The sequence below is a fragment of the Martes martes genome (genome assembly GCF_963455335.1).
Source record: "Martes martes genome assembly, chromosome: 15".
Taxonomy (NCBI): Eukaryota; Metazoa; Chordata; class Mammalia; order Carnivora; family Mustelidae; genus Martes; species Martes martes.
Window position 1 is genome coordinate 44448548 of NC_137903.1, and position 27642 is coordinate 44476189.

The window sequence follows — 27642 nt, forward strand, 5'->3', positions numbered from 1 at the left end:
CTGGGATTGAGTCCCGCTTTGGGCTCTCTGCTCAGCGGGGAGCCTGCTTCCCCATCTCTCTCTGTCTGTCTCTCTATGATCTTTCTCTGTCAAATAAATAAATAAAAATCTTTTTTAAAAAACGATGATTTTAAGCATTTTATTTATTTATTTATTTATTTTAAATGTATATTTCTTTTTTTTAAAAGATTTTATTTATTTATTTGACAGAGATCACAAGTAGGCAGAGAGGCAGGCAGAGAGAGAGGGGAAGCAGGCTCCCCGCTGAGCAGAGAGCCCGACGCGGGATCTCGATCCCAGAATCCTGGGATCATTACCTGAGCCGAAGGCAGAGGCTTTAACCCACTGAGCCACCCAGGCGCCCCTAAACACTTCTAAATGGACAGTTCAGTGACATTAAGCATATCCATACTCATGCAACCGTCACCACCATCCATCTCAAAAATTTTTTCATCTTCCCAAACTGAACCTCTGTTCTCACTAAACAGTAACTCCCCATTGTGTCCTACCCCAGTTCCTGGCAACCACCATTCTACTTTCTATCTCTATGAATCATCTCAGTATCTCCTATGAGTGGAATCATACGATCTTTGTCCTTTTGTGACTGGCTTATGTCACTTAGCATAGTGTCTTCAAGGTTCATCTCTGTTGTAGCGTGTGTCAGAACATCCTTTCTTTTTCAGACCGGATAACAATCTATTGGTGTTACCATATTCTGTGCACCCACAGACATTTGGGTGGTTACCAAGGTGATGTATTCTTACTTACTTATTCCCACAATTTAGACTTGTAGATAATTTAAAATCAATTCCATTTATTGAGTATTTAATAAGGGTGACAGGGTGCTAGGAATTGTGAGAGTACAAAGGTGATTCAGACATGGTACCTGCTCTCAAGGAACACTGGGAAAGGAGGAAAGAAAGAAGTAAAGGAGACAGCATCCACTAATAGCTCACCATGCACCAGGTACTTTGCCCAATCACTGCACGTATTGCTCATGGCAACATTATGGGGGAGATATTGTAACATCTACTTTACAGTGAGAAAAGGAAGTCTTGCGGACCTTCAGTAACCACCTCCAAAGTGGCGAGACTGGGATTCAAACCCACATCTTAGATGTGGAATGCTATGTTCATTCTACTAGACCAGCTGTTCCCCTGGGTGCAAGGCAGAATGTGACAAATCCTGGGGGAAAAGCTACAGGAAGGTGGAAAGGAAGAAATGACCACCCTTCTGAGGTGACAGCCTCGTTCGTGGCAGAGGTCAGTCCTGGAGGTCAGGAGGGCTTATGTTTGACGGATATAAGGGAGTAGAGGAAACTGAGCAGAGCAAAGGAGGGTTGGCAGGAAATGTAAGTGCAGACGGAGGGGCCAGAGGGATGTAACATAAAGCAGAGCGGGGCAAAATCAAGGACATTAAAGAATGCTAGCTCGAAGAGTCTGAATTCCACCAGGTAGACAATGGGAAGCCATTGCAGGTTTTGAGTAAAAACAAAGACATAGCAAAGACCTTTCCGTACTTTGGAAAGGTCACCATGGGAACAGTTTATCACAAGGATAGTTTAAAGGTGGGAAAGCCAGTGAGGAAGTGGCTGAAATTAGCAGATGAGACATAATTATGCAGAATGGAAAGAGGATACAGAGGTCAGAGCTATCTTAGAGGTGGGGACAACAGAACCAGGGCACTGATGCTTTCTGAACAGGATGACCATACATCCCACTTTGCTTGGCACATCTGCCTTCCTGGTTTAACTACTAATAGCATCCTTTCACTCCCAAAGACATCCAAGTTAGGGCAATAAAGCATATGTCACACTAATTAAGAGGAATAAGAAAACAGAATCAAAGGCGACCCTCAAAGATTTTGAACGCAGATTAATAAGGAAAGTGGTAACACCTTTAGAAGCACAGGAAGGAAATGAGGTTTTCTGGAGAGATGATGAGTTTGGATTTGGACGCGCTGAGTTGGCTGCTGAGGTGAGGATTTATTTAAGGGAGATAAGCACCTTGCCCGTGGATTTGCGCTGTATCACATGAAGGAAGGCATCATTGACCTAAAAATTAAAAAAAAAAATGTGGTCACACTTGCATATTTCAACAAATAGTGGCTGGTAGTTTGAGTCTTAAAATAGCTCAAATATTAAGACTGTCTCCAACGAACTATATAGAGCTGACTATGCAATACTAACTAAATAATTAATCACCACAAACTTAAGGGGAAAAAATAATATTTAAGAATAACCCAACCTTGGAATTTTTCTGTCTCAAGTATGGTTTTCAATGTTGTCAGATAAATGATACCAGGTAAAAAGTCCTCAGGGCTGTCCATACTCTATGGTAACAATTCTGTGTGCTCTAGTTTTTGAAAGAATACAGCCCCTGCCAGAAGAATCGATAGTTTAATATTATGCAATTTTTATCTTCTTATTAAAATTGTCCTGTTTCCAGTGTAACCAAAATTGCAATCTATCTCAAATCCTATTTTTCTAGAAGTACAAGGTTATAAAACATAAATAAAGAAGCAGCCACAGTAATCAAGACAGTGTGATACTGGTGAAAGAACAGATAAATGGATCAATAGAACAGATTAGAGCTCCAAAACAGACCCAACCAAATACAGGCAACTGATCCTTAACAAAAGAGCAAAGGGAATTCAATGGAGAAAGGATAGCCTTTTCAAGAAATGGTGCTAGAACTTACTGAACATCCATACGCACAAGAAATGAATCAAGACGCTCTCCCTACATCTTTCACAAAAATTAACTCAAAATGAATCTTACACCTATATGTAAAAGGCAAAACTATAAAAGTTTCAGAAGAAAACAGGAAAAAAAAAATCCACATCCCCTTGGATCTGGCAGTGAGAACCAAAGCATGATCCATAAAAGAAAAAAACTGGTAAGTTGGACATCATAAAATTACAAACTTCTGCTCTGCATAAAACCCTCAGGAGAATGAGAAGACAAGCCACAGTCTGGGAGAAAAATCTTTGTAAAATGCATGCCTCATAAAGAACTTGTATCTAAAATATACAAAGAATTCTTAAAACTCATCAATAAGGGATGCCTGGGTGGCTCAGTCAGTTAAGCATCTGCCTTCAGCTCAGGTCATGATCCCAGGGTCCTGGGATTGAGTCCCACATCGGGATCCCTGCTCAGTGAGGAGCCTGCTTCTCCCTCTCTCTCTGTCTGTTGCTCTGGCTACTTGTGCTCTCTCTCTGTCAAATAAATAAACAAAATCTTAAAAAAAAAAAAAAACCTTAACAATAAGTTGGGGTGCCTGGCTGACTCAGTCAGTGAAGTGTGCAACTCTTGATCTTAGATTTGTCCTAAGTTCAAGCCCCACCTTGGATGTGGAGATGACCTAACAATAAAATCTTGATTTTTGAAAAACTCAATAATAAGAAAACAAACAACCCAATTAAAAAGCAAAAAATCTGAACAGACACCTCATCCATAAAGACAGACAGATGGCAAAAAAGCACATGAAAAGATGTTCAATATCATCTGTCATTAGAACAATGCACTCAAAAACGAGATACCCCCACACACCTATCAGAACAGCTAAAATCCAGAACACTGACAACAGCAGATGCTGGCGAGGATCTAGCAATTGATTCATTGCTGATGGGAATACAAAATGGTACATCCACTTTGGAGAACAATTTGGTAATTTCTCCCAAGGCTAAACATATTCTTACCATGTGATTCAGCAATCACATTCCTAGGAAATAAACTGAAAACTTAGGTCCACACAAACATTTATAGCACCTTATCCACAATGGTCAATGCTTGGAAGCAACCAAGATGTCCTTCAGTACATGAATGAGCAAACAAACTGTGGTACATCCAAGCAATGGAATATTATTCTGTGATAAGAAGAAATGAGCGATCAAGCCATGAAAAAACATGGGACAATCTTAAGTGCAGTGTTAAGTAAAAAAGACAGTTGGAAAAGGATGCATACTATATGATTCCAATGATATGACATTCTGGAAAAGCCTCAACTCTAGAGACAGTAGGAAGATCAGTGGCTGTCAGGGGTTGGGGTGAGGAGCAGGGGTGAATATGTAGAGCCCTGGGGATTCTTTAGAGCAGTAAAGCTATTCTGTGATACTGTAAGGATGGACACATGGCATCACACATTTGTTTTGGCAAAACCTACAGAACCGTACAGCACAAAGAGTGAGCTCAGTTCAGAGTCTGCTTGAGATTTTCTCTCTCCCTCTCCCTCTGCCCCTCCCCCTGCTCATGCATGCTCGCTCGCTCTTTCAAATAAATAAATCTTTTAAAATAGAAAAAAAGTTAGTAGAGAAAAATAGAGAAGATCACTGTGGCCCAGATATGAAAAAGAACTTTTTAAACATGTCCCAAATAGCACTAACCCACAAGGAAAAATATCTATGTGTTTGATTACATTAAATCGAGACGAGGGTGATAGAGAAATGAAAAATTCGGAAGGACAGACTTTTCCAAAGTCTCAAACTAATGTCCAGAACCTTGCTACTCACAGGGTGGTTCAAGGACCATAGGCTTCTGCATTATCTGGGAGCTTATTAGAAATCCACAATCTTGGGGCACCTGGGTGGCTCAGTGGGTTAAGCCTCTGCCTTCAGCTCAGGTCATGATCTCAGGATCCTGGGATCGAGCCCCCGCATTGGGCTCTCTGCTTGGCGGGGACCTTGCTTCCCTCTGTCTCTCTGCCTGCCTCTCTGCCTACTTGTGATCTTTCTCTGTCAAATAAATAAATAAAATCTTCAGCAAAAAAAAAAAAAAAAAAAAAGGAATGCACAATCTTGAGCCCCCTTCCACCTTCAATGAATCATAATCTGCACCTTAACAAGATCCCCAGGTCTCCATACACACATTAAAATCTGCAAACGACAGATTACACAAGGAACTTTTGCAAATTAATAAGAAAGAGGCAGGAAGCCCTGCAGAAAACTGCATGAAGGGTTTAAATTGCTAAACTCAAATGTTTACCAAATCTATAACGAGATGCTTACATTGATTAGAAATCAGGGAAATGCAAATTAAAATAATAACATGCCACTTAATGCCTATTGGTTTGGCAAAAATCAGAAAGTAGGACAATGCTATGTAGCAACAGGGTGGTGAAAAAAGAATTGGCACGTACCCTGGCACTGCTGGCAGGGGGCATAAACTGATCAAGTCATCCTGGAGAGCACTTTGCTGTCAAATTAAGTATGCATACATCCTGTGACCCAACAACCCTACTCCCGGGAAAATACTCCCAAAGCAACTTTGCACAAGTCCCAACTGTGAGACTGTGGACGCTAGTGCCGATTACGGTGGCAGGGAATCAGGTCAACCCCAGCGTGCATCACTGGGAAGCAGAGGTGTAAACCACGGCAGGGGCACACCACGGCCCCCTTGGCAGCAATGGGAAGCAATGAACTGGAAACAGCACCAGCAACAGGGGTGGATCTCAAAAAGACAGCACTGAGTGAGAAATGAAGAAATAGAATAAGGTCTACAGCACAAGCCTCTGCTGTTATTTATTTGTGTAACTTGAAAATAAATGAGCATACAAAAAATGATGTTTTACAAGGACATATAAATCCAAGGACATGTACCAAACACACTACAGAGAGTGAGTCTGAGGAGAGGAGAAAGAGGGGAGGATGATAGTGGGCAGTGAGGATAAAGGGAGTAAGGAAATACAGACATCCAGAAATACACTGACGAAGAAACAAAAGATGGTCCAACAATGCAAATGTGCGCTGAAATAAGAAATATGAATAACCAGCCCTTCCCCCTTGAAATCCTTCCCCAAAAGCGTAGAGAAAAGTAATTAAATAAAAATAAGCAGAGAAACCCATCAATCAGTCAAACGAATCAATTCTCTGCAGCACGAAATCCCTGGTTTCAAAAACATCTGCCTTGCGGGTCTTTGTGCCTTACAGAGACCTTTCCAATCCATGCAAATTTAGACCTACTCAAAGGAGGGGGAGGAGGTCTAAGACACGCGTTTTGAAATGCGCATCCCTGCCCTGTCGATCACCGTCACTCCCCTCACTCGGAGGCACAGCTCGGGTGACTCACAGCCGCATCTCTTCCTGTCAGTTCGAAGCCCCTTGTTTCCAGAGACCTGTCACAGCCCAACGACAGAAAATACTCGGGAAAGCAAGCGTGATTCGAGAGAGTGATACTTCTTTTACTTGGCATCCTAGAGAAATGAGGAATCTCCTAACAAGTAAATCTTGACATAAAAAGAAAGTTGTCCCTTTAAATGTTAGAGCTTCTTTTTAATCATTTTGCATATAAATATTTATAAAAATGCAGCACACATTTACCTCACTTCTCTGAAAGATAACATTGGGAGAAAGCATAGGCTTTTTGCCTGGGTGGCTCAGTGGGTTAAAGCCTCTGCCTTTGGCTCAGGTCATGATCCCGGGGTCCTGGGATCGAGCCCCGCATCTGGCTCTCTGCTCGGCAGGGGGCCTGCTTTTCCCCTCTCTCTCTGCCTGCTGTGGTCTCTGTCAAATGAATGGATGAAATCTTTGGAAAAAAAAGAACCAGATGCTTAGTAAATGTGATAAGGCTCTGAGTGAGAAACTAAGAAGGGAAGTGCAGGGCCTGAGACCAGAGTTTATGACAGCTAATTCAGATGCCTGGGACATTTTCCTCCTTCTGCATTCTCCCTGGAGAGGGACGCTGCTCTATACCCATCCCCAGCATCCCCAGAGAGACCCACAGACTGTTCCCAGAAGCCTCCCCACCGGGGGTGAAGCCATAATTAAATTTGTCTCTGGGGATATGCAACCCGGAATCTGGGGGCAGGGTGAGGATATTGCTTTTGTTTTGGGTTCCGCTGCTGGAATTTTTAATTAGCTTATCAAGCAGGACTAATCAGAGTAAGCTATAGCTCCCGAAATACATGATGCTGACTCATGCCTCCTTAGAAACCATCCCTTCCCCCTATCATAACCCTGTCCTGAGAGCTTCCTGACAAAACAAATTCCTTAAGTCTTAGTTTTTATTGACTGGCATACAGAATGTACCCCCATGAAAGCTGATGAATAAAATGAACTCATGAATGAATGAATATACCCGGGACTCAGTGGGCTTGTTTTTAAAGAGAAAAATGTTTAGTTAGTGATACACAGTCCCAGTTGAATTATATTTATCATGTCATTGCTCTGATTACAAGTTGATATGAATCTTCTTTGAGAAGTCAGTCAATGCATTTTACCAAAAAAGAGACACAGCTGACAAATAAGCATATGAAAAGATACTCGGGATCATTATTCAAGAAAGAAATGCAAATTAAACCCACAATCTGATACCACCAGATACCTACTGGAAGGGCTAAAATGAAGGAAATCAACCTGACAGTATGAAATTCTGGCAGGTGCCCAACAATACTGTTGGTGGGGATGAAAAATAAAACCACCACCCCGAAACTCACTTGGTAGTTCATTAAACGTTAAATGTAGCAAAACGTTAAATAGTAGCAAATCAGTACAAACAAAATCCCCAGTGTACAAAAAGATTATGCATGCTGGAGCACCAGTGTCTCACCCAGAATATGCCAAGAAATAGAAAACCCAAATGCTACATATGGGCTTTGGTAGGAATGCAGTTGGAGTGGCCGCGTCTTCAAAACCTGGGTGGTAGAGACATGGCATCGGAAACACTTGTAACAAGGCAAGGAGAGAGAGCAGCGGACACAGTCAAGGGTGCCTCTCCCTGAGAAGCATCAATAACTGGCATTTGTATGATTCTGCATAGATTTCCTTTAAACTGACGTTCTTATCTAATGATGTTAACTAGGGGCCATTGGAGACTGGGGGAATAAACCTGCTCTGTAAATAAAGCCAACTATACATCTATGCAAATTTATTAGAAGTTAAACATACGCTTAGCACATGATGCAGAAATCCCAGTCCTAAAATTAAAAAAAAAAAAAAGTCTGTAGAACACTTGAATGTGAATGTTTATAGAAGGTTTGTATGTAATCATCAAAAACTAAAAATAGTCAAACTATTAATTGATAAATGAAAAAACAAGTTGTGGAACACCCACACGATGAAACACTCTTCAGCAGTTAAAAAAAAAAAAAAAAGAGAACAAATTACTGACATGTGCAAAACCATGGGTGGGGCGCCTGGGTGGCTTGGTCAGTGAGGTGTCTGCCTTCAGCTCAGGTCATGATCCTGGGGTCCTCAGATCAAGCCCCATGTGGGGCTCCCTGCTCAGCGAGTCTGTTTCTCCCTCTCCCTCTCCTCCCCTCATGCTTGCTCTCTTTCTCTCTCTCTCTAATAAATAAAAAACATTTTTAAGATTTTATTTATTTATTTGACAGAGAAAGACAAGAGAGAGAAAGGAACGAGAGAGGGAACAAAAGCAGCAGGAGGAAAGGGAGAAGCAGAATTCCCACCAAGCAGGGAGCCCGATGGGGGCTCAATCCCAGGACCCTGGAATCATGACCTGAGCCGAAGGCAGATGTTTAAAGACTGAGCCATCCAGGAGCCCCTCTAATAAATAAAATATTGGGGGGGGGGAACATGGGTAAGCCTCAGAAGTATTACACAAGGTTTGAAAGAAGCTAGACCGAAAAGACAACCTCGAGTGTATGAGTCCATTTATATGACAGTCTGGAAAAGGTGAGACTTTGAGGAGAGAAAACAGACCAGTGGTTGCCAGGGGCTGTGGGCTAGGAAACGGGGATTGGTGACAAGGGGCACAAGGGCACCTTTCAGAGTGGTGGAAACATTCTATATCTTGATTGCAGTGGGGTGGTTACATGATTTTATGTGTTTGTCAAAGCTTGGAGTGAACTTTACTAAATGTAGATGACAGCTCAATAAACCTAACTTTTTTTTAAAACATTTTATTTATTTATTTGACAGAGAGAGAGATCACAAGCAGGCAGAGAGGCAGGCAGAGAGAGGGGGATGCAGGCTCCCTGCCGAGCAGAGAGCCTGATGCGGGGCTTGATCCCAGGACCCTGAGATCGTGACCTGAGCCAAAGGCAGAGGCTTAACCCACTGAGCCACCCAGGTGCCCCAATAAACCTAACTTTTATTTAAAAAAAAAAAAAGGCAAGTCATGTATTATAAAACCCAAATATAAATAAATCTTCAAAACTAAGTGTCAGCCTGGGTTCCTAGGAAAATAAGGCCTAGTCAAAGTATACACCCTAGAGGCACCTGGGTGGCTCAGTAGGTTAAGCATCTGACTCTTAATTTCAGCTCAAGCCATGATGTCAGGGTTGTGGGATCGAGCCCCAGGTAGAGCTCTGCGCTCAGCAGGGAGTCTCCTTGGGATTCTCTCTCTCCCTTTCTCTTTCTTTCTCAAACAAATAAATCCTTGGGGGAAAAAAAAGTACGCCTTAAGGCTTCACTGCAGTCCCAGGGGGGCAAGGGTGAAGGTAAAGACAACCAAGGAAGGAGGCATGTGTTACTGATCCAGAACCGGCCACAGCCCCGGGGGACCTCTCCAGAGAGGCCATATAGAGCCTGCTGCTTGTCGACATACTCCATTAGGAGGAGCAAAGACAGCAATTTGTCTTGTCTTTCATTTGTCAAATCCTTCCTCCTTGGGGTAAACTCCCCACCAACTTCCTGGTTGCATTACCCAGACCCACCGCATCCAATTTCTGGGGAAGCCAGCGCTTCAACATATCCTTGGACTCCGAACTGTTCACTAGGGCCACAGCAGCTGCCACCATGAAGAAGTGGAGGCCATGCCGAGAATCAGCCCTCCCGCCAGGGAAAGCATGCGACCACAAGTGTTAGAAGATGGGCCCTAGGGACAGGGTCTGACTGTATGACAGCAGGGATCAGTGGTGTGAGACATCACTAGAGAAAGGTGACAAGGGGCCAGGGCCTGGGGCATATGTCACTGGCAGATATGGAGAGCCCCATAAACTAGATCTGGAGGAGTGAACACAAATTAATACTTTCTCTAAACTTAGAAAGTAATTTAATTTTTTTAAGATTATTTATTTATTTATTTATTTGACAAAGAGAGATCACAAGTAGGCAGAGCAGCAGGCAGAGAGGGCAGGGGGAAGCTGGTTCCCTGCTGAGCAGAGAGCCCCATGCGGGGCTCAATCCCAGGTCCCTGGGATCATGACCTGAGCCAAAGGCAGAGGTTTAACCCACTGAGCCACCCAGGTGCCCCAGACAGTAATTTAATTTTTATATTCCACAGATATACCCAGGAAACTTCAAGTAAACAATTTCCCTCTATCAAATTTATTCATGGGGTGACCTCACCTGACTTTTATTTGACAATCAAGTTCAGATCTTTGAGGTGTAAGTCCTATGTCTGGATGAGACGTGTGTGAGCATCTCCCTACAGAAAGCAGACTTGGCACCTCTGCATAAGGCCATCCCCTGGACAGATCAGGGGGCTCATGCATGGCCCATCCATCAGGGCACAGATACAACACTTCAGAAAATAATTAATTCTAATTAAAATTCAAAATCTAAAGACTATTTCTCTAATCCTACCCATGAAATGTCCACGCAAATACGTTACAGTTCATGGGACCTGAAAAAACTCAACTCTGTATATTTATAATGGCCCGGTATTTTGCTTTACACAATATAGTGTCTGCTATGTGCTTTTACATGTGTTATCTTATTTAATCTTCACAACGACCTTAGTAGGCAGAGTACATAACTGCCCCCATTACAGATGAGGAAACTCAAGCATACAGACTTGAGCAATTTGCCCATAGCCAGTTAAGTGGCAGGGCCAGGATCTGCACTCAGGAGGTCTGAACTGATAGCCTTCTACTCACAGTCAGTCATTCGACACATACACGAGTACCTGCCGGGAGCTGGAGACAAGGAGATGCATGGCCCCTGCCCACATGAAGTTTATGGTCTATTGGAATGACAAGCATTGAGCTATCATGAGCAGACAAAGAAAATGCACAGAGTGCTACGGGAGCTCATATCTCATGCCTATCAGGCTAGGGAACAAAGTATGTAGTCATTAACATCAACTATCAAGGTCAAATCTATAAGCCCTTATGTTCAGGAGAAAAGAAAGCTAGGAAGCACTGGTATCCATGGTTATTGTATGTATATACTTGTGTGTATACATATGCACGGTGGTCATTTTCGGAGTCCAGGCAGGTTCTGATAAATAATTTTTTCTCATACGTTAACAGATTTACATGAAAAATATTACCCGGGTTGAGTGAAATTAACTATATACATTCATTTAATCATCTTCACTTAAAAAAAAAAAATATATATATATATATATATATATGTAAATTCTGGTTGTGCCTGGGAAAGTTCAAGATTCCTCGTAGTCTGAACTGTAAGACAGCTCTTTCACATAGATAATTCTCTGATGGATGGACAAACTTCATACTCGAGAAGAAGGTTTCTAAGAAGCAACTTCCTGGCTTATTTGAGGGGAGAGTCCAACACAGACGTAAGGAGCTCAATTCTGGTGTCAGAACAACCTGGACTGGATTCCAGCTCTGCCACTTACTACATAATACCGGGCAGTCTTGATTTCTTCTTCTGTAAAATGTGATAAAAACAGTTCATAGTGGGGCGCCTGGGTGGCTCATTGGGTCAAAACCTCTACCTTCGGCTCAGGTCATGATCCCAGGGTCCTGGGATCGAGCCCTGCATCGGGCTCTCTGCTCAGCCGGGGGTCTGCTTCCCTTCCTCTCTCCCTGCCTGCCTTTCTGCCTACTTGTGATCTCTGTCAAATAAATAAATAAAAATCTTAAAAAAAAAAAAAAACGGTTCATAGCTCAAGGGAGCATTATGAAGATGAAAAGAGAAAACGCATGTCAAGTGCTAAGCACTGTTCTTGACCTACAGCACGCACCTAAGGCATGAGAACTGCCACTTCCATTCCTAGTCCTCTAAATAGTTGACATATGGGAAAAAGAGAGAGAGAGAGAAGAATTCATAAATGAGGGGAGTGTGAATGAGATGAAACGGTTAGGGAGAATGGCCCCATCAGAGGGCCCAGGGATAGCAGGAAGGTCAGCAGAATGGGAAGAATCAGATTAACCCCGTCTGCGGAGCCCACATTGGAAAGGAGCAGAATAAATGGAAGCTGACAGGAGGTTAGTAATTAGATAGTTCATTCGTGTTTAAGAGAAGAGAGAACTTTAGTGTGAGTGATTAAAGCAATAATTCAGGGATGCCTGGGGGGCTCAGTCAGTTAAGCGTCTGCCTTCAGCTCAGGTCATTATCCCAGAGTCGTGGGATCGAGTTCCGCATCAGGCTCCCTGCTCAGTGGGGAGACTGCTACTCCCTCTGCTTGTGCTCTCTCTCTCTCTCTCGCTCTCGCTCTCTCTCTCTGGCAAATAAATAAATAAAATCTTTTTTAAAATAAATAAATAATTTAAAAATAAATAAAACAATAATCCCAATCTGGCTTTCTCTCCTGCCTCAGCAGCACCTGGGGCAGGTCAGTGGGGAGAAGAGGCGGTTCAGACTAGCCTGTATTGCACGCCTGTCCTAATTGTCCTCATCCTCTATCAACAGGTGTACGTGAGCCATGGGTAATGCAAATCTCAGCTCCCAAGACACATGATAAAAGCCACAAGACGGAATGGGACTCAGAAATTCTTGAAACTGGTGGTCTTTAAGTTTTTAAGCTGCAAAACCTCTTCACAAAAGAAAAAGGTGGATGCAAAGGTAAAAATGTGCAGCTACTCAGACCTCCGCTGTGGAGGGGGTCCCAGAGCCCAGGCTGCTCAGGTCTCCCCCCACCTGCCCACATCCTGGCTGGGGCCTCCCTGTAGGGAAACATGGAGATGGCAGGTCGGAAAGGACAGGAGACTTTCACCAGGCTGCAACTGGAGAAGGCAGAGCCAGAAGGAGTCGGAAGTATCCGACCAGTTTTCTGAAGGCCAGACAGGTTCTCTTTTTACCACCCAGCGCAACCCTCCGGACTGACATATGAAAAAGAAGAGGAAGAAAGTAAACCATGTTTGAGAAGAATATCCCCCATTGTGGGGAAAAACATCAAAATGGAAGGCTGGTGGGCAACAAAGTCTGGCTTTGACCGGGGGGGGGGGGGGGGGCAGTAATCTGCATATGAACAAAATGTCCCCCCATCGATGCTGATGGGAGTCACCAAAACAGGTTTTTAAACATTAACACAAATTAAACCAAAAAAAGAAAAAGAAAAGGACTTCACAGTGAATGCCTAACAGATTGACATTTACAACTATATTGCATATGCATGCACACAATTACACTTTGGAGGAAGTTTAAGCCGCACTGATGGGACTGAGGGGGAATGAAAAAAGGGAGTGAATAGCCCACAAAATTAACCATGGTGACTAATGGATGAATTACAGTCCTAGGATGCGGGGCGTAATTTAGTGTTCTGTTCACAGAACTTCAGCTTAGATCATCTGGTTGGACTTGAAAGCGTCTGTTTTCTAAAATCAAAGGTCAAGTTAAATGCTTCCTTCTTAGACTGTGTGTTACAGAGTTCACAGTTCATATAAACGCAGGTAAATGATTTTCTAAAGTACCATCACTTCCCTCTGCTTAAGAAACAAGTGACGCAGGGAGAGCCCTCGGAATCCAGCTCCTCCCTGGCCTGGGCAAATTCAGCCTCCCAGGTGGCTCCCTAGGCCTGAGGCGACCCCCATATGACCCAGAAGACCTGGTGAAATCCTGTCCCGTCCCCTGGCGGCCTGTGAGACCCCATTATTCTGCACTGCCTTTGTACCTTTTCATTCCATAAAAGGAGGATTCATGAAAGCCAGAGAGAAACTACCCAGTCGTTTGACACCGATTATGTCCTGGCGCTTGGCCACATCACCTCCTTCAAGAGCATCTCACCTCCTCCAGCTTAAAAACTGCTCCAATGTGTGGCTGGATGCGCCCTTGCTGGCAATACTGAAGAGCCGAGGACAGGGTTCTGGAGAAGACGGGAAAGCTCTGATCTTTGTATCGGCCCCAGTACAGCCCCATGGCTGAGATATTCTTCAAGAGCAGAAGGTTGGCTGGCACAGAAGCAATGTTTCCTCCAGCAAAACCCACCACCACGATCCTGCCCTCCCATGCCAGGCTGGGGGAAGAAAGGACAAGGAAAAGAAATTATTAAAAAAAAAAAAAAGGCAACATATAAATATTCACACTCACTGGAATGGCTACTATACTACTATACCACAACAGAACATCACAAGTGTTAGTGAGGATATGGAGAAACTAGAACCCTCATGTACTCTTTGTGGGACTGTATAATGGTGCAACTGGAAAACAGTATGGAGGTTTCTTAGAAAATTAAAACTAGAACTACCGTATAATCTGGCAATGCCACTCTGGGTCTATAACCAAAATCCCTGAAAACAGGGTCTTGGAGAGAGAGCTGCATTCCTGCGTTCACAGCAGCCCTATCTACTGTAGCCAAGAGCGAGAAGCGACCCAAATGGCCAGACGGATAAACAAAACGTGTTCTCTACATACAAAAGAATATTGTTCATTAAACAGGAAGGAAGTGCTGTCACATGCTATGACATGGATGAACCTTGAGGACATTATGCTAAATGAAATAAGCGAGTCACAAAGAGACAAATACTGTATGATTCTACCTACATGAAATATCTAAAGTAGTCAGATTCATAGAAACAGAAAGTAAAATGGCACGGACCAGGGGTTGGGTGAAGGGAGAAACAGGAACTGATGTTTAATGGGTTTAATGGGTTTAATTTTAGATTTTCCAGGTGAAAAAGTGATGGACATCTATACCACAACAATGTAAATATACTTTACGCTACGGAACTATACACTTAAAGATGGTTCATGTAAAAAATGGTTAATATTGCAAATTTGACATTATGTATTTTTTTAACCACAATAAAATGTGTAGAATGAGAAAAAGCAATCTACATTAATTCACAGAGATAAAAAGCAGAAGTTATCAGGGAGGTGGGGGAGGAGAGGGCCAGTTACTATTTAACAGGTAATACAGTCTTTGCTGGGGATGGGGACACAACATTGTGAGCGTACTTAACGCCTCTCAATTTTACACTTACAAATGTTTAAAATGGTAAGTATTGAGTTACATATATTTTTACCATAACTTTTTTTAATCTTTTTTTTTAAAGATTTCATTTATTTATTTGATAGGGAGATCACAAGTAGGCAGAGAAACAGGCAGAGAGAGAGAGAGGGAAGCAGGCTCCCTGCCGAGCAGAGAGCCAAATTGCGGGGCTTGATCCCAGGACCTTGAGATCATGACCTGAGCTGAAGGCAGACGCTTAACCCACTGAGCCACCCAGGCGCCCTTTATCAAAACTTAAAAAAAAAAAAAAAAAGCAGCATGCATTAAACCCCCAGCTGAGAATTCCTCTTGACCTGACAAATAGGCAGGGGTGAAGCATCCTGTAGCACTTTGGATTCTTCAGTAGGAAAACATAAAAATAAGCTATAAGCGGGGCACTGGGGGTGGGGGGGTCGGGGTCAGTAAGTTAAGCATTTGCCTTTGGTTCAGGTCATGATCCCAGGGTCCCGGGATCCAGCCCCACATCAGGCTCCCTGCTCAGTGGGGAATCTGCTTCTCCCTCTCCCTCTGCCTGCTGCTCCCCCTGATTGTGCTCTAACAAATAAATAAATAAATAAAAATCTTTTTTTTAAATTTGTAAACATCTTTATATAGAATATGTGTATCTCTGTTTGGCTTTTGCTTTTTGCTTTTCTTCTTTAGAGGGAAATGAGAAGCACTTGTGATAACACTGTTACCCATTACCCAAAAGGCAAGAGGGGCATGAGAGCAAGCAGCTCTCTGTCCTGGCTCTCCGCGGAGTCAACATCCTCCTTCCTTGGCTTCCCTGACCACAGTACCAGCCAGCAGAGTGCGGGGATGCTCAGGGGCCAGAGAAGCAACTGGGTCCCTTGGGTGGGTCTGCTATTCTGTCCACTTCTGTTTCTTCAGCTTTAAACTGAGATAAACCACAAAATTGTACTTGTCAGGATGACAGGAGAAATAAAACCAGTATTAATGGAACACTCCAGAGTCCCTGGTTAAAAACAGAGTGAGGGGGCGCCTGGGTGGCTCAGTGGGTTAAGCCTCTGCCTTCGGCTCAGGTCATGATCTCAGGGTCCTGGGATCGAGCCCCGCATCGGGCTCTCTGCTCGGCGGGAAGCCTGCTTCCTCCTCTCTCTGCCTGCCTCTCTGCCTACTTGTGATCTCTGTCTGTCAAATAAATAAATAAAATCTTTAAAAAAAAAAAAAAACAGAGTGAGAACTGCTGTGAATACAACAGTCCCACTAAAACTCGCTGGCTGCTTCTGAAACCAGTAAGATCAAAAGAGTCTGTGCTTTGGTGCATGGTGAACTAGGGACCTGCCACCCCAGGTCATTCTAACATCTAAATGATGATCCCAAGAATTACCCACACTACGTATATAAAGTAGTTAAGCGGGGCCAGCATAGCTGAATTTAACACATGCATAATTTCTAAAGCATTCAATATTGCCAACTAGAGAGTCTGCAGTCATTTTTTGGATATTTTCCAGTTGGATATCTTGTTTTTCTATATTTAAGCATTTCCTGATTTTCCCCCTGCTTCTATTCCTTTTCACACTCCCACTCAGCTGTTCTCGTTGATGCCGAAACCTACAGGAAAAGTGAGCAGCAAAAATGTAAGGCCAGAAGGAAGACAGGTCTGGAAAGGTTTCAGCAGATCCCCAGGTCCAGCCCCCTTCTGGAAAGACCACCACACGCACCTGCGGAGCGCCTCCAGGAAGACTTCTCCTCCCACAGTGTCAATGGCCACATTCACCCCCGCACTGCCCACCAGCTTCCTCACTGCCTCCTTCAGGCTGCCCTGACTATAGTTCACAGCGGACTGTGCGCCCTTCTGCATTGCCAGCTTGCACTTCTCATCACTTCCGGTTGCAGCTATCACCTGCACAGAGAACGCAAAGTTTCTGATGATCCAGAATATGTTTAAGAGGGGCTCACCCTACCCACCCAGCGTTCCACCAAAGGGTACCAACCAAGGAAACCAATGTGACCTTGCCGCCCTCACATCAGCCTCAACCCCACACATCAGGGCCGACACTCAGCACCAGCACACTAGCCCCCCACACCGGCTGGCCATGGGATCCATATTTCCAGGAATCCTGGAACCCCAATGAGTCTAGCTAGAAGATGACTCAGGAGACACTCAGAAAGTCTTCTCCAAATAGGGCTGAAACCGTCATTTCCTGAGCACTTACTGTGAGTGAAGTCATGCAGATACCCAAGCTTAGAGTCAAGATAGCAAAATACAGCAGTGTGAAGGTGGGGGAGTATGAGGGTTGTAGAAGTGCAAATGAGAGGTAGCCAGTCTAGATCACGATCTCAAAAAGCTTCTCGGAGTGTAAAACATGATTCAGTAGGAAGATGCTGATGTTGGAAGGACCTGAGTTCAAATCATGATTCTGCTACTAACGAGCAGTGTTACCTAAGACAAATGACTTAGTAAGAACTAATACTTACATATTACTATGTGCCAGGTTCTCTTCTAAATGCTTTACATATATTCATAACTCACTTAATCCTCCTAATAGCCCAATGATACACACACTGTTAGCATCCCCACTTTAGAGATGAAAAAACTGAAGCAAAAGAAGTTAAGTAACTTGCTCAAGGTCACAAAGCTAACGGGAGGCAGAAGTGGGATCAAGCCCAGATTGTCCATCTCCAGAGTTCATGCTTTTGACCTCTACGATGCCCACCAGCTTTCCTAAGCTTCAGTTACCTCATCCATAAAAGAAAATTTGTTTTAAAAGTCAAATGGAGGGGCACCTGGGTGGCTCAATGGATTGGAGCCTCTACCTTCAGCTCCAGCCATGATCCCAGGTCCTGGGATCGAGCCCCACATCGGGCTCTCTGTTCAGCGGCGAGCCTGCTTCCCCCCTCTCACTCTGCCTGCCTCTCTGCCTACTTGTGATCTCTCTCTGTCAAATAAATAAATAAAATCTTTAAAAAAAAAAAAAAGTCAAATGGAATACTGTGCATAGGGCCCTTGGAAAACAAAATGTTAGATAAATTGAATCTATTGTTATACATACACCATCATTTATTCTATTTAAACCTCATAAGAACATTACAGGGGAAGTATAATGACACCCATTCTATAGATGGAGACACAGACCTAGAGGTTAAGTAATTAACTCAGGCTTAGCACGGTAGCGGGTGGTACAGCCATTCAAACCCCGGCCTGCTGCTTGACTCCAAAGCCCATGCATTTCCACTCCATCAGCCTGGAAGAAAACCATCTTACAGCCTGGCAAAGATGGCCATGGGCCATACTGTGAGGAAGTCTGGGGTTTGGGTCTCCAGAAATGCTTCCAACATATAAGCACTGCCTACAGGTGCCCTACCCCCTGGATAGCACACACTAACCAGGGCAGTTTGGCCCCAAGGTGACATTCAGAATTTGCATCCAAACACACAAGATCATCAGTGCCCTTAGAAGACTTCAAACTCACCCATAACTATTTGAACCTGAGAGCTACCCTCAAGTACCTTCACATAGCGCCACAGAGGGCAGACACCAGCCTAGGGTCAGGGAGTTGATGCCAATCTCTTTTCGCACAAGGGTGCCAGCGAGACCAGCCACAAACCCCTGTCTCCCCTGGTGCCTCACTTTCTTCATCTGTGAAGTAGGGATAATAAACACATTACCCACCTCCAGGGGTTTGTTAGCAGCAGGGGTAAGATAATTGGTGTGGAGTCACTTTGAAAGCAATATGAAATGCTGTAAATGGAGGTTGTTCTCAAAATAACCTGTTCCAAGTAGGTGGCATGATGACATTTTAAAGTTGTTTTTATTATTTTGTTGTTGTTTGCTTTTGCTGAGAACCATTATGGCTACTGACGAATATAGAACTTGAATTAACTTTAGTATCTGAGTTGAAGTGAACTTTTCTCTCTACTTAACCTACTGTCACTAATCAAAACAAATAGTGCAATTTTATCTTCCTAGAAATGGTAAATAATCAGTGGTTCTAAACAAGGAGGCTAATTTTGGTCTCCCCACTGAGAGGTGCTAAGAGTGTAACTTTGACATGAAACATGTTCATATTCCATGGAGAGGCTCCTGGTAGCTAAGACTGCTTTCAGAACTCACATGTCCTTCCCAAAGAGAAGTGATGAGAGCAAGGAGAGACACCACCTGAAGAAATTCCAGAACAATGCAATTATCTCCAAACCTGGGTATCTCGGCGCCTTCTGGATATCCCAACTGCACACACCCCAGAAACCTCACACTTAATGCTTCCAAAACTGAGCTCACCATTCCCTCCTGTCTTCTCAACTGCAATAAATGGCAAATCCACAAGTTAACCTAGTTTGCTCCTTCCCACTCAATGTCTAATAATAACAGGTTCCCTTTTTAAGAGATTCTTACCAACATGCCATGCCCTCTAGCAGGAGTACTGCACGTGTAATTTCAATATTCCCGCAACGACCCCATATGAGGAGAGCTTTATTTTACCCGTGAGGAAACTGAAGCAATTAAGCTGGAGGCAGTGTTGGAATCTGAACCTAGGTCAGAGTCATTTCAAAGTCCTTGTTCTTTCAACCGGATGAGGATCAAACTCTATTTTCTTCTACTCTAGTCTCTCTCGATTCATCGTTTCTGGTGCCTTGGTTCAACTATCACCACTGCCGGCTTGGATGGCTCCAAGAGGCTGCTCTACATCCTCCAGACTGTCCCTGACCTTGCCCCATCTCGCATCCCCACTGCTACCAGAATGAACTTGGCAAAATGCAAATATGACCACAGTTCTTCCCAGTTTGAAGTTCTTAGTGGCTCCTGAGAGCGTCCAACAAGGATTCAAATTCTTCAGTGCCTCATGATCGTGTCTCTGCCTACCTCCCTAGAGTTATCTTCCACCACTACCACCACCCACCCCCGCAAATCCTTTGCTCCACGGATGCTACTTGCCAACTCCCTGAATGCATCCTGGGATGCCCCATGTCTCTATCTTCTGACATGTCCTTCCTGCACTAATATGGCCTTCACCTCCCTTCTTCCTCTATTCAGCTGCGACCAGTCTTTCCGAAGTCACCTTAAATGCCTGCGGTCTCCAAGAAACCCTCCTTATCTGACACCCACAGTCTCGGAGTGATGCCCCTGCAGAGATTTGAGTCTTTCTTCCCTTTATTCTTTCATTCCAGAAACAGTTATTGAGTGCTCACTATGATCTAGGCACCATGCCAGCTGCTGGGACTACAGCAATGAGCCAAACAGACACTGTCCCGGCCTTCAGGGGGATTCCAGTCAAGCAGGAGGGAGACAGCAATCCCATCATGACCCAAGGAAAGCATTAACCACACACTGAGGTGTTGTACCATGAAAGAGAAGTACAGGATGTGAGGACACCGTCTACAAACAGCTGGGGGACAGGAGTCAGAGGAGAGATTAACATCTCCTGAGGGACAAAGAATACTTCCCTAAAGAAGTGACATCTGTGTTTAGACCTGAAGTGCAGAGGGAGACGGTTCAGAAGGGCATTACAGGTAGAGGGAACAGAATCTGTGGAGGCCACGAAACAAGTCAGCTCTTGCCAGGTTCCAGTAACAGGACGGATGAGGGACCTACTCCCATGTCCCCTCCCCAGTCTGCAGGCAAATAGATGGCCAGACCCTCCTCTGGGTGACTTTATATCCCCAGGGCCTTGCCCATGACATTAATGAGCGAACAAAACACATTCTATGTCTGAAAACTGGAGGTATGATTTTTTTTTAAACAGAGACCCCAACATGCAAACACCTGAGCCTGAAGAACGTTGGTTGCCACATCTATCACCGCCAGGCCTGTGGCTCCAGCTGCTGCCGTCACTAAAACAGTTTCTCTGCCAGAGAAAGATGAACGTTACTTCAGAAACCTTCCAAAATCATCCAATCATATGATTTCATGAACATTTAAAAGCAAGAAGAGAGGGGCACCTGGGTGGCTCAGTGGGTTAAAGCCTCTGCCTTCGGCTCAGGTCATGATCCCAGGGTCCTGGGATAGAGCCCCACATTGGGCTCTCTGCTCAGCAGGGAGCCTGCCTCCCCCTCTCTGCCTGCCTCTCTGCCAAGTTGTGATCTGTCTGTCAAATAAATTAAAAAAAAAAAAAAGGCAAGAAGAGAACTTAAAGGCCATTTCATTCAGCCCTTCATGGATCCCCATTCTTTAGGCTTTGGGGCTGGCTTATGTATGTGGCTGCTTGATCAGTGCAAATTGGGTACAGCTGAAGACTTTGCAGGAAAAAATATTCTTTCCTCTTTCTAGGGAGCCTCTTCCTCGTGACAGGGACAGCCCCTCCCTTGGGCTACCACTCCAATTTCTGCTTCAGAAATTCTGTCCTAAAATCATTGTCATACTAAATGATGCAGAATTTTAGAAGGTCATGACCAGGGAATGGCCACTAAAGTCACCTCTCTGGAGCAATTCTGAGTCTCCCTGAAAAGGGCAAGAGACATATATTTCAGGTAAAATGGGGAAACTCCTGCACCTTTGAGTTTGAAATACCCCAGTTAGGCACACCCAACCATGCCTCACAGAAACAAATACCACAGGACTCCATTAAAACCAGACTGAAACAAGTTTATATAAACCAGCTCTCTAAAGTGTAAGGTTTGGGGCGTCTGGGTGGCTCAGATGGTTAAGCGTCTGCCTTTGGCTCAGGTCCTGATCCTGGAGTCCCAGGACCCAGTCATAGGGCTCTCTGCTCATCAGGGAGTCGGCTTCTCCCTCTGACCCTCCCTCCTTTAATGCTTTCTCTCTCACTCTCTCGCTCTCTCAAAGGAATAGATAAAATCTCTTTTTTAAAAAAGTGAGATTTTCAGGGTTCCTGGATGGCTCAGTTGATTAAGCATCCGCCTTAAATGTTCTGGGATTGAGCCCCATGCCGGGCTCCTTGCTCAGCGGGGAGCCTGCTTTTCCCCTCTCCCTCTGCCTGTCTCTCCCCCGGTTCAGGTGCGTTCTCTCTCAGATAAATTAAACAAATAAAATATTTTTTAAAAAAACAAACAACAAAAAAGAATATGTAAGGTTTTCTAGGAGGTGATCTCCAGAGTGGCCAGATTTGAAACAGCTATTTCCCCAAATTCATATTGGCCAAGTTCACAGTCTATCATTCCATCGAAGACACTGAACCCCCATCTCGGGTCACTACCTTCCTTTGGCCTTTCCTCACACCAACTGAACAAGAGCCAAAGGTTAGGGAAGGGAGAGGAAGGAAGGGGCAAGGTCTTACTGGGCACTTCGGATCTCAGAAAGAGACACTAGCCCTGGGTTGTCTATAGAGCCTCTCACCCTGGTCGAGTGCGTGCCCGATGCTCCAAGGCCAAAATAGCAGTGCCATAAGATACAGGCAGGGCAGTAGCTTCTCGGAGGGGGACCCTTTCTGGAATCTTCCACAGCGTCTGTGAAAAGAGGTAACAGTCACTTGGGGATTAAGCACATGTACCTGCCCATAAAGGCTGCTCAGTAAACATTATGATCTGGTTGAGTGATTGATTTGTGAAGGAACCAAGCCTGTCAGGAGCCAAAACCCAACAGAAGTCAAAACCAGGCAAGCTGTGATGGAATTCAAATCGATGAATTGGATGGTTCTCCGTCCGTTTTACCTCCATAAAGCTGGGGAGGGGGGGGGAATGTGTACTCTTCACCACTAGAGGCCGCCATTCTCATCCTGTACACGCCTAGCCCACCACCCTGGCTGGCTCCGTTCCCAGGACCACCTCTTTCACAAGCTTGATGTCAGGGAGAAACCTATTATATCTAGCTCATTGCCTCGGACCAATTTTTCTACCAAAACTACCCATGGTCCAATCGGACAGCCAGCCAGTTGTTCCAGGGGAAAAAATGCCCTTCTTCATCTCGGTGTTCACACAAAGCTCTGTGCAAGGGTTGTCACTCAGATACAGAAAAGGGCTTTAGCATTTGAAAGAAAGAAGTACTTGGCTCAGAAACAAATACAAAGAAGGAGGGGGGAAAGAAGGGTAACAGGGAATGAGAGCTAGGTGGAGGTTAAAAGAAAGAAAAGAGGAAAAAAAGATCTCCAAGCAGACATATTGAGAGCTAGGGATACCTTTTGGTCAATGACGCATTCTTCAGCCATACCATTAAAGCCACTCACGCCAATAACTCGATCTCCCTGAAGAGAAAATACCATTAAGGTCTTGTTCAAATACATCGCCTTGCCATTTACTGCTTTCCAGATCAATCAAAAAAAGAAAGAAAATCTTTCTTTCTGACCCTGTAAGTCACAGGTTTGCCTTAATTACCTATTCAGAGTTAATGTTTAGTAAATAATTCAACCATCTTCTCAATACCCCCACGAGGGTGCCAAGACAATATGAGCACATTCTGGACAGGACGGATTGAGGGAAAAGTTGAAATAAATTAGAATCCCAGAATTTTTCTCACAAGAGGCTGAAACTTGAGAATGTTCTATCCTCTCAGTAACTAAAGACTGAGGTGCCGTCTTCTTTAGTAATAAAAGGTTTTACGAAGCCAGGAACTTCCACTGGCTTCCTTCCTCCAATTCAGAATTAGTTTCTTCCGCCTTCTTCTCAGTTTCCCTCTGGTGTCTGTTGGCAAAGGCCAAGAGAAGCAAGACCCTTTGGCTACAAACGAGGTTAGCACATTTCTCATGGCTACACACACATCAATTCCCTAGATTTTACCTCACTCACCTCTTTCACTGTGCTGACATCGGTGCCTGTCTCCAGTACAGTCCCGGAAAACTCCATTCCTTAAAAAAATTGTTTAAACACTAGGTTATCTATAAAGCCCAGCACCACAGAGATGAGAAAAGCCTGACCAACAGGCCATCCTATCCACATCCTAGAGCTGAGAGGGCCTAAGTGCCCCCCCACCCCTCCACCATATCCCAACACACCCCTCCCCACTCGGGGAAGAACATTGCACCCAATGCACAGGAAAGTGAACTTAAGATTTCATGATCGGAACCTGAAAAGCGATAGCAGTCCCATTCTTATCAATTGACAAATGAATATTTCAAGAATGGGTAAAAACACCAAGCATCACACAGGTACACGAGTACTTCTGATCCTGCTTCACTGGGCCCTTGGGGGCCTTACATCACTCCAATTACAACCTTCACCATATGCATTGATCTGTTTCTGTGTCTCCTCTTGTGGACTAGGAGGCCCTCAAAGACATGAACTATATTTATTCATACAGTACTTGGCTCAGTTTGGATAAACTGATGTTGTCTGTTCTTTCCCCTTCCACCTCCAAAATTTCTCAATTTAATGATCATACATTTGCCACTTGAGCTGCCAGAGGAGTAACTCAATTGATTCTGACATCCCCCGCCCCATCCAGTATGTCAGCAAATAATACAAACAAAGGGAAATGATTCCAAATGCTGAGACACGACCAAACACCCCAAGGCCAAAACAGAGCAACCATTTTGCAATCACTGTATCCTTAATAGTACATGTCTGTATAAAATATACACTTACTATATACACAATAAACTACACTTCTTTCTCCTTAACTAAATTTCAGCAACAAAAAGCAGTCATTTGTCCACATTTTCAGGATCTAAATGTAATCAGATTGGGCATAATTACAATCAGACAGTGACTGCTAGAAATGTATAAACTCTTCTTCTTTTTTCTGATCCTCTGATATTAGGTTTCTTTGGGAATGTGTTTGTGAGAACTGAGAGTTTTAGCTGCAAACAGATGTCTATGATCCTTCAGTGAAAAACCAATATTGAGGCATTCACAAGGAATAAAGGGGAATGACGAGGGCCGATGAGGACTCCATGATATGTAAAAATTCATTTGTTCATTTATGCATTGTTAATGTCTTTATTGAGCATCTACTACCAACCAGGTGCAATGTTAAGATGGGGGATAAAACTAGGGGCCACACAGTCAAGGGGCTCCCAATCTCGTGCTTCTCATCAGGGGTGAGGCTGACTGACATATCTGAAGCATCACGGCAGGCAGGCAAGCAGCGCCAAGCATTACACCCGAGTAGCACACGGTTCTGAAAACTCTGTTGCTTCTTTCCCAAGCAGTCACTTGTCCCCTTCATACTCACCAGGTGTGAAGGGAAGGTGGGGCTTTTCCTGATATTGACCACGGCAGACCAAAATATCAGCAAAATTAACCCCACAGAAATGGACATCAACTCTGACCTGCAAAGGAAACATAGCAGCAGGAGGTGCCTGGGTGGCTCAGTCAGTTAGGCATCTGCCTTCAGCTCAGGTCATGATCCCGGGGTCATTGGATGAAGCCCCGTGTCAGGCTCCCTGTTCAGCAGGATCTTTAGAAAAAAAAGGCAGGTGGTGGGGGGTGGGGGGGACAGCAGCAAAGCAGAGTGGTGCATGGCTATGGAGACAAAGTTCATTCAGTTGCATCAAAATATTTCCTGAATGTCTGCTATAAGCCATGTACTGAATTAAGTGCCCGTGTGCAATCATGAGGCAAAATGCACAAGGTTCTTGCCTTTACAGAGCTAAGACTATGGTAAATAAATGATATCTGTCTACAGCCATCTCACCTGAATATACTCCACCTAGTCTGATCTCAAAAGCTAAGCATGGTTGGCCCTGGTTAGTACTTGGATGGGAGAAGACAGACATCGGCCAAGTAATTGTGATAATTTATGTGTTAAATTACAACTCCTACACAAAATGTTAAAGAGAGAACTCTATGGTGCTGTGAAAATGCATAATAGGGTGATTTAACCTTTTGTTGAAGTCAGGAAAAACATCTCTGAGAAAGGAACACTTGAACTAAGAACAGCTAACACAACCAAACATGATGGCATGTGCAAAGGCCCTGTGATAGGAACAAAAGAAAAACCAGTGAGCTTAGAGCACAAAGAGGAGAAAGAGATGGGGCTACAGAGCAGGGACCACACTATCCAAGGATGTGTAGTCTTTACTGAGACTCTGAGTCTTCACAGTAGGAAGAGTGGGAAGCCATTAAAGGATTTTAAGCAGAAGGGTAACATGACCAGCTGTTCTGAGGATCAGCAATCACTGTGGAAGCCAATTCTAGATCCCCAGCTTCTATGCTTCACGCCCACGCTAGAGCAGAGGCAGGCCTGCATCAGTGTAACCAGCAGTTTTTCGCCCCGCAAGCCAGCAGTTCTCAAAATCTGGTTCCCAAACCACCAGCTTCAGTGTCACCTGGGAGCTTACTGAAACATTCAAATTCTTGGGCCTCACCCCAACCTAGGGAAGCAGACACTCCAGGAACAGAATCCAGCAATCTGTTTTAGCAAGCCCCAGGTAATTCTGACAGGCTGAGAACAGGACCAAGAAACAGGAGAAAATGAAGGCTGAGAGAATCGCTGACAATTCTCATTCAGTACAGAGGAAGCCATGTTGGTGAGAAGACAATTCTCGGGATAAAATGCATCCATTCAATGACGTTTTGAGTGTCTGCCATGTGCCAGGCCCCATTCTAGAGTATGAGGAGTTGATGGCGAGTAAACTCACAGAGACCCAACTCCCATGAGCTAATTTCTTAGGAGGCAGAGTCTGGGCGAAAAACAGAACAAAGGAGCCCGCCGTCAGGCTGCGCACACCGCATGCATGACGCACCAGTGGGTGACATGTACGGCGCATGTAGGGCCTCAAGCCTCTCCACCTTAGATTCAAGGATGATTCAAGAATAAACGTCTTTCAGCACATGAATCCCAAGAAGCAGACCAGCTGCCATCACACGCTCATTCAAATAATCCACTTCGCAGCGGGGACCCCCCTAGTGAAGTTGACATGTCAGGACTGCAGCCACGAGCTTTCTCTCACCAGGGGTCCCCGACGCTGAGGCTCACTGCTTGCTTCACCTTGTCAGAGGTTCTCATTCTCCATTCGAGATGACATTGTGTCACCAGGGAGGTCACCGGGCAGGGCCAGAGTGACTTCCACATTTCACTGGAAATGCCCACAATCCTAAACTAATCTCACTCCAAATCAGGGCACTGCACCAGAGGAGGGCACAAGGCCCGTACTCAGAACTATAGGACAGACGTTACCGGACTGGTCTGGGGGAGGAGGGAGGACAGATCATTAAATGCTGACACTGAAGAGGAAGCCAAGGACGGGGTCCATTTCTGTGTATTAAACCAGTAACCTGCAAGGGGTTATGCAAAGTCGTGTGCAAAGCAGAATTGTCGGTTTCTAAGGCAACAGCTCTGGGGCCTTCTGCAAGAGGCCTACATTTGAGTTTGGGGGAGCAATCTTCCCTCAGCTCTGGTGGCCTTTTTGTGAACCCCGAAAGGGCCCTTCCGGCCCCGCACGGAGTTGTGCTCCAGGCTCCCGGTCGCCCCCTAGCGGAGCACTTGGGAACTCCATGCAGGACCGAAGCCCGCGGCGGGTGTGGGGCGGCGGAGGGGAGAGTGAAAGGGAGCGTCGGGGGGGTTCCCGGGAATAGGCCAGTCACCACCCTACCTCGTGAGGCCTGACAGGGCGGGAGGCGACCTCCTCGATGGCCAAGGGCTGCTTCAGCTCGGCGCAGAGCGCGGCGCGGTAGTGGCGGCCGCAGCCCGGCCCCGCCCTCCTGTAACACAGAGCAAGCCCCGGCTGCCTTTTGGGGCTCAGGGGAGAGTCGGGGCCCCACCTGCAGAGCCAGGCCCGAGGGAGCCACGGGCCCCGAGCCACCGCCGCCATGGCCGGGAGCAAAGCGGCGCG

General features: G+C 44.9%; 1 protein-coding gene across 1 annotated transcript; it reads right to left on the minus strand.

Moving 5' to 3' along the window:
* Positions 1-794: 794 nt before the first annotated feature.
* On the minus strand, positions 795-27642 carry LOC308355641 (quinone oxidoreductase-like protein 2). Its single transcript, XM_080823992.1, has 9 exons — positions 27403-27642; positions 25041-25137; positions 23657-23715; positions 23050-23115; positions 22272-22381; positions 20742-20823; positions 16702-16883; positions 13813-14041; positions 795-2053 (listed from the first exon to the last, which is right to left on the minus strand). The coding sequence occupies exons 1-9, from the start codon at positions 27619-27621 to the stop codon at positions 1985-1987; spliced, it is 1113 nt and encodes a 370-aa protein (XP_080680118.1). The 5' UTR covers positions 27622-27642; the 3' UTR covers positions 795-1984.

Coding starts and splice junctions, on each gene's coding strand:
- LOC308355641 (XM_080823992.1), bottom strand. CDS start 27,621: ATGGCGGCGGTGGCTCGGGGCCCGTGGCTCCCTCGGGCCTGGCTCTGC. Junction 25,138..27,402: donor GCCCTGTCAGGCCTCACGAG/GTAGGGTGGTGA, acceptor TTTCCTTTGCAG/GTCAGAGTTGATGTCCATTT. Junction 20,824..22,271: donor CGGGCACGCACTCGACCAGG/GTGAGAGGCTCT, acceptor TTTCTCTGGCAG/AGAAACTGTTTTAGTGACGG.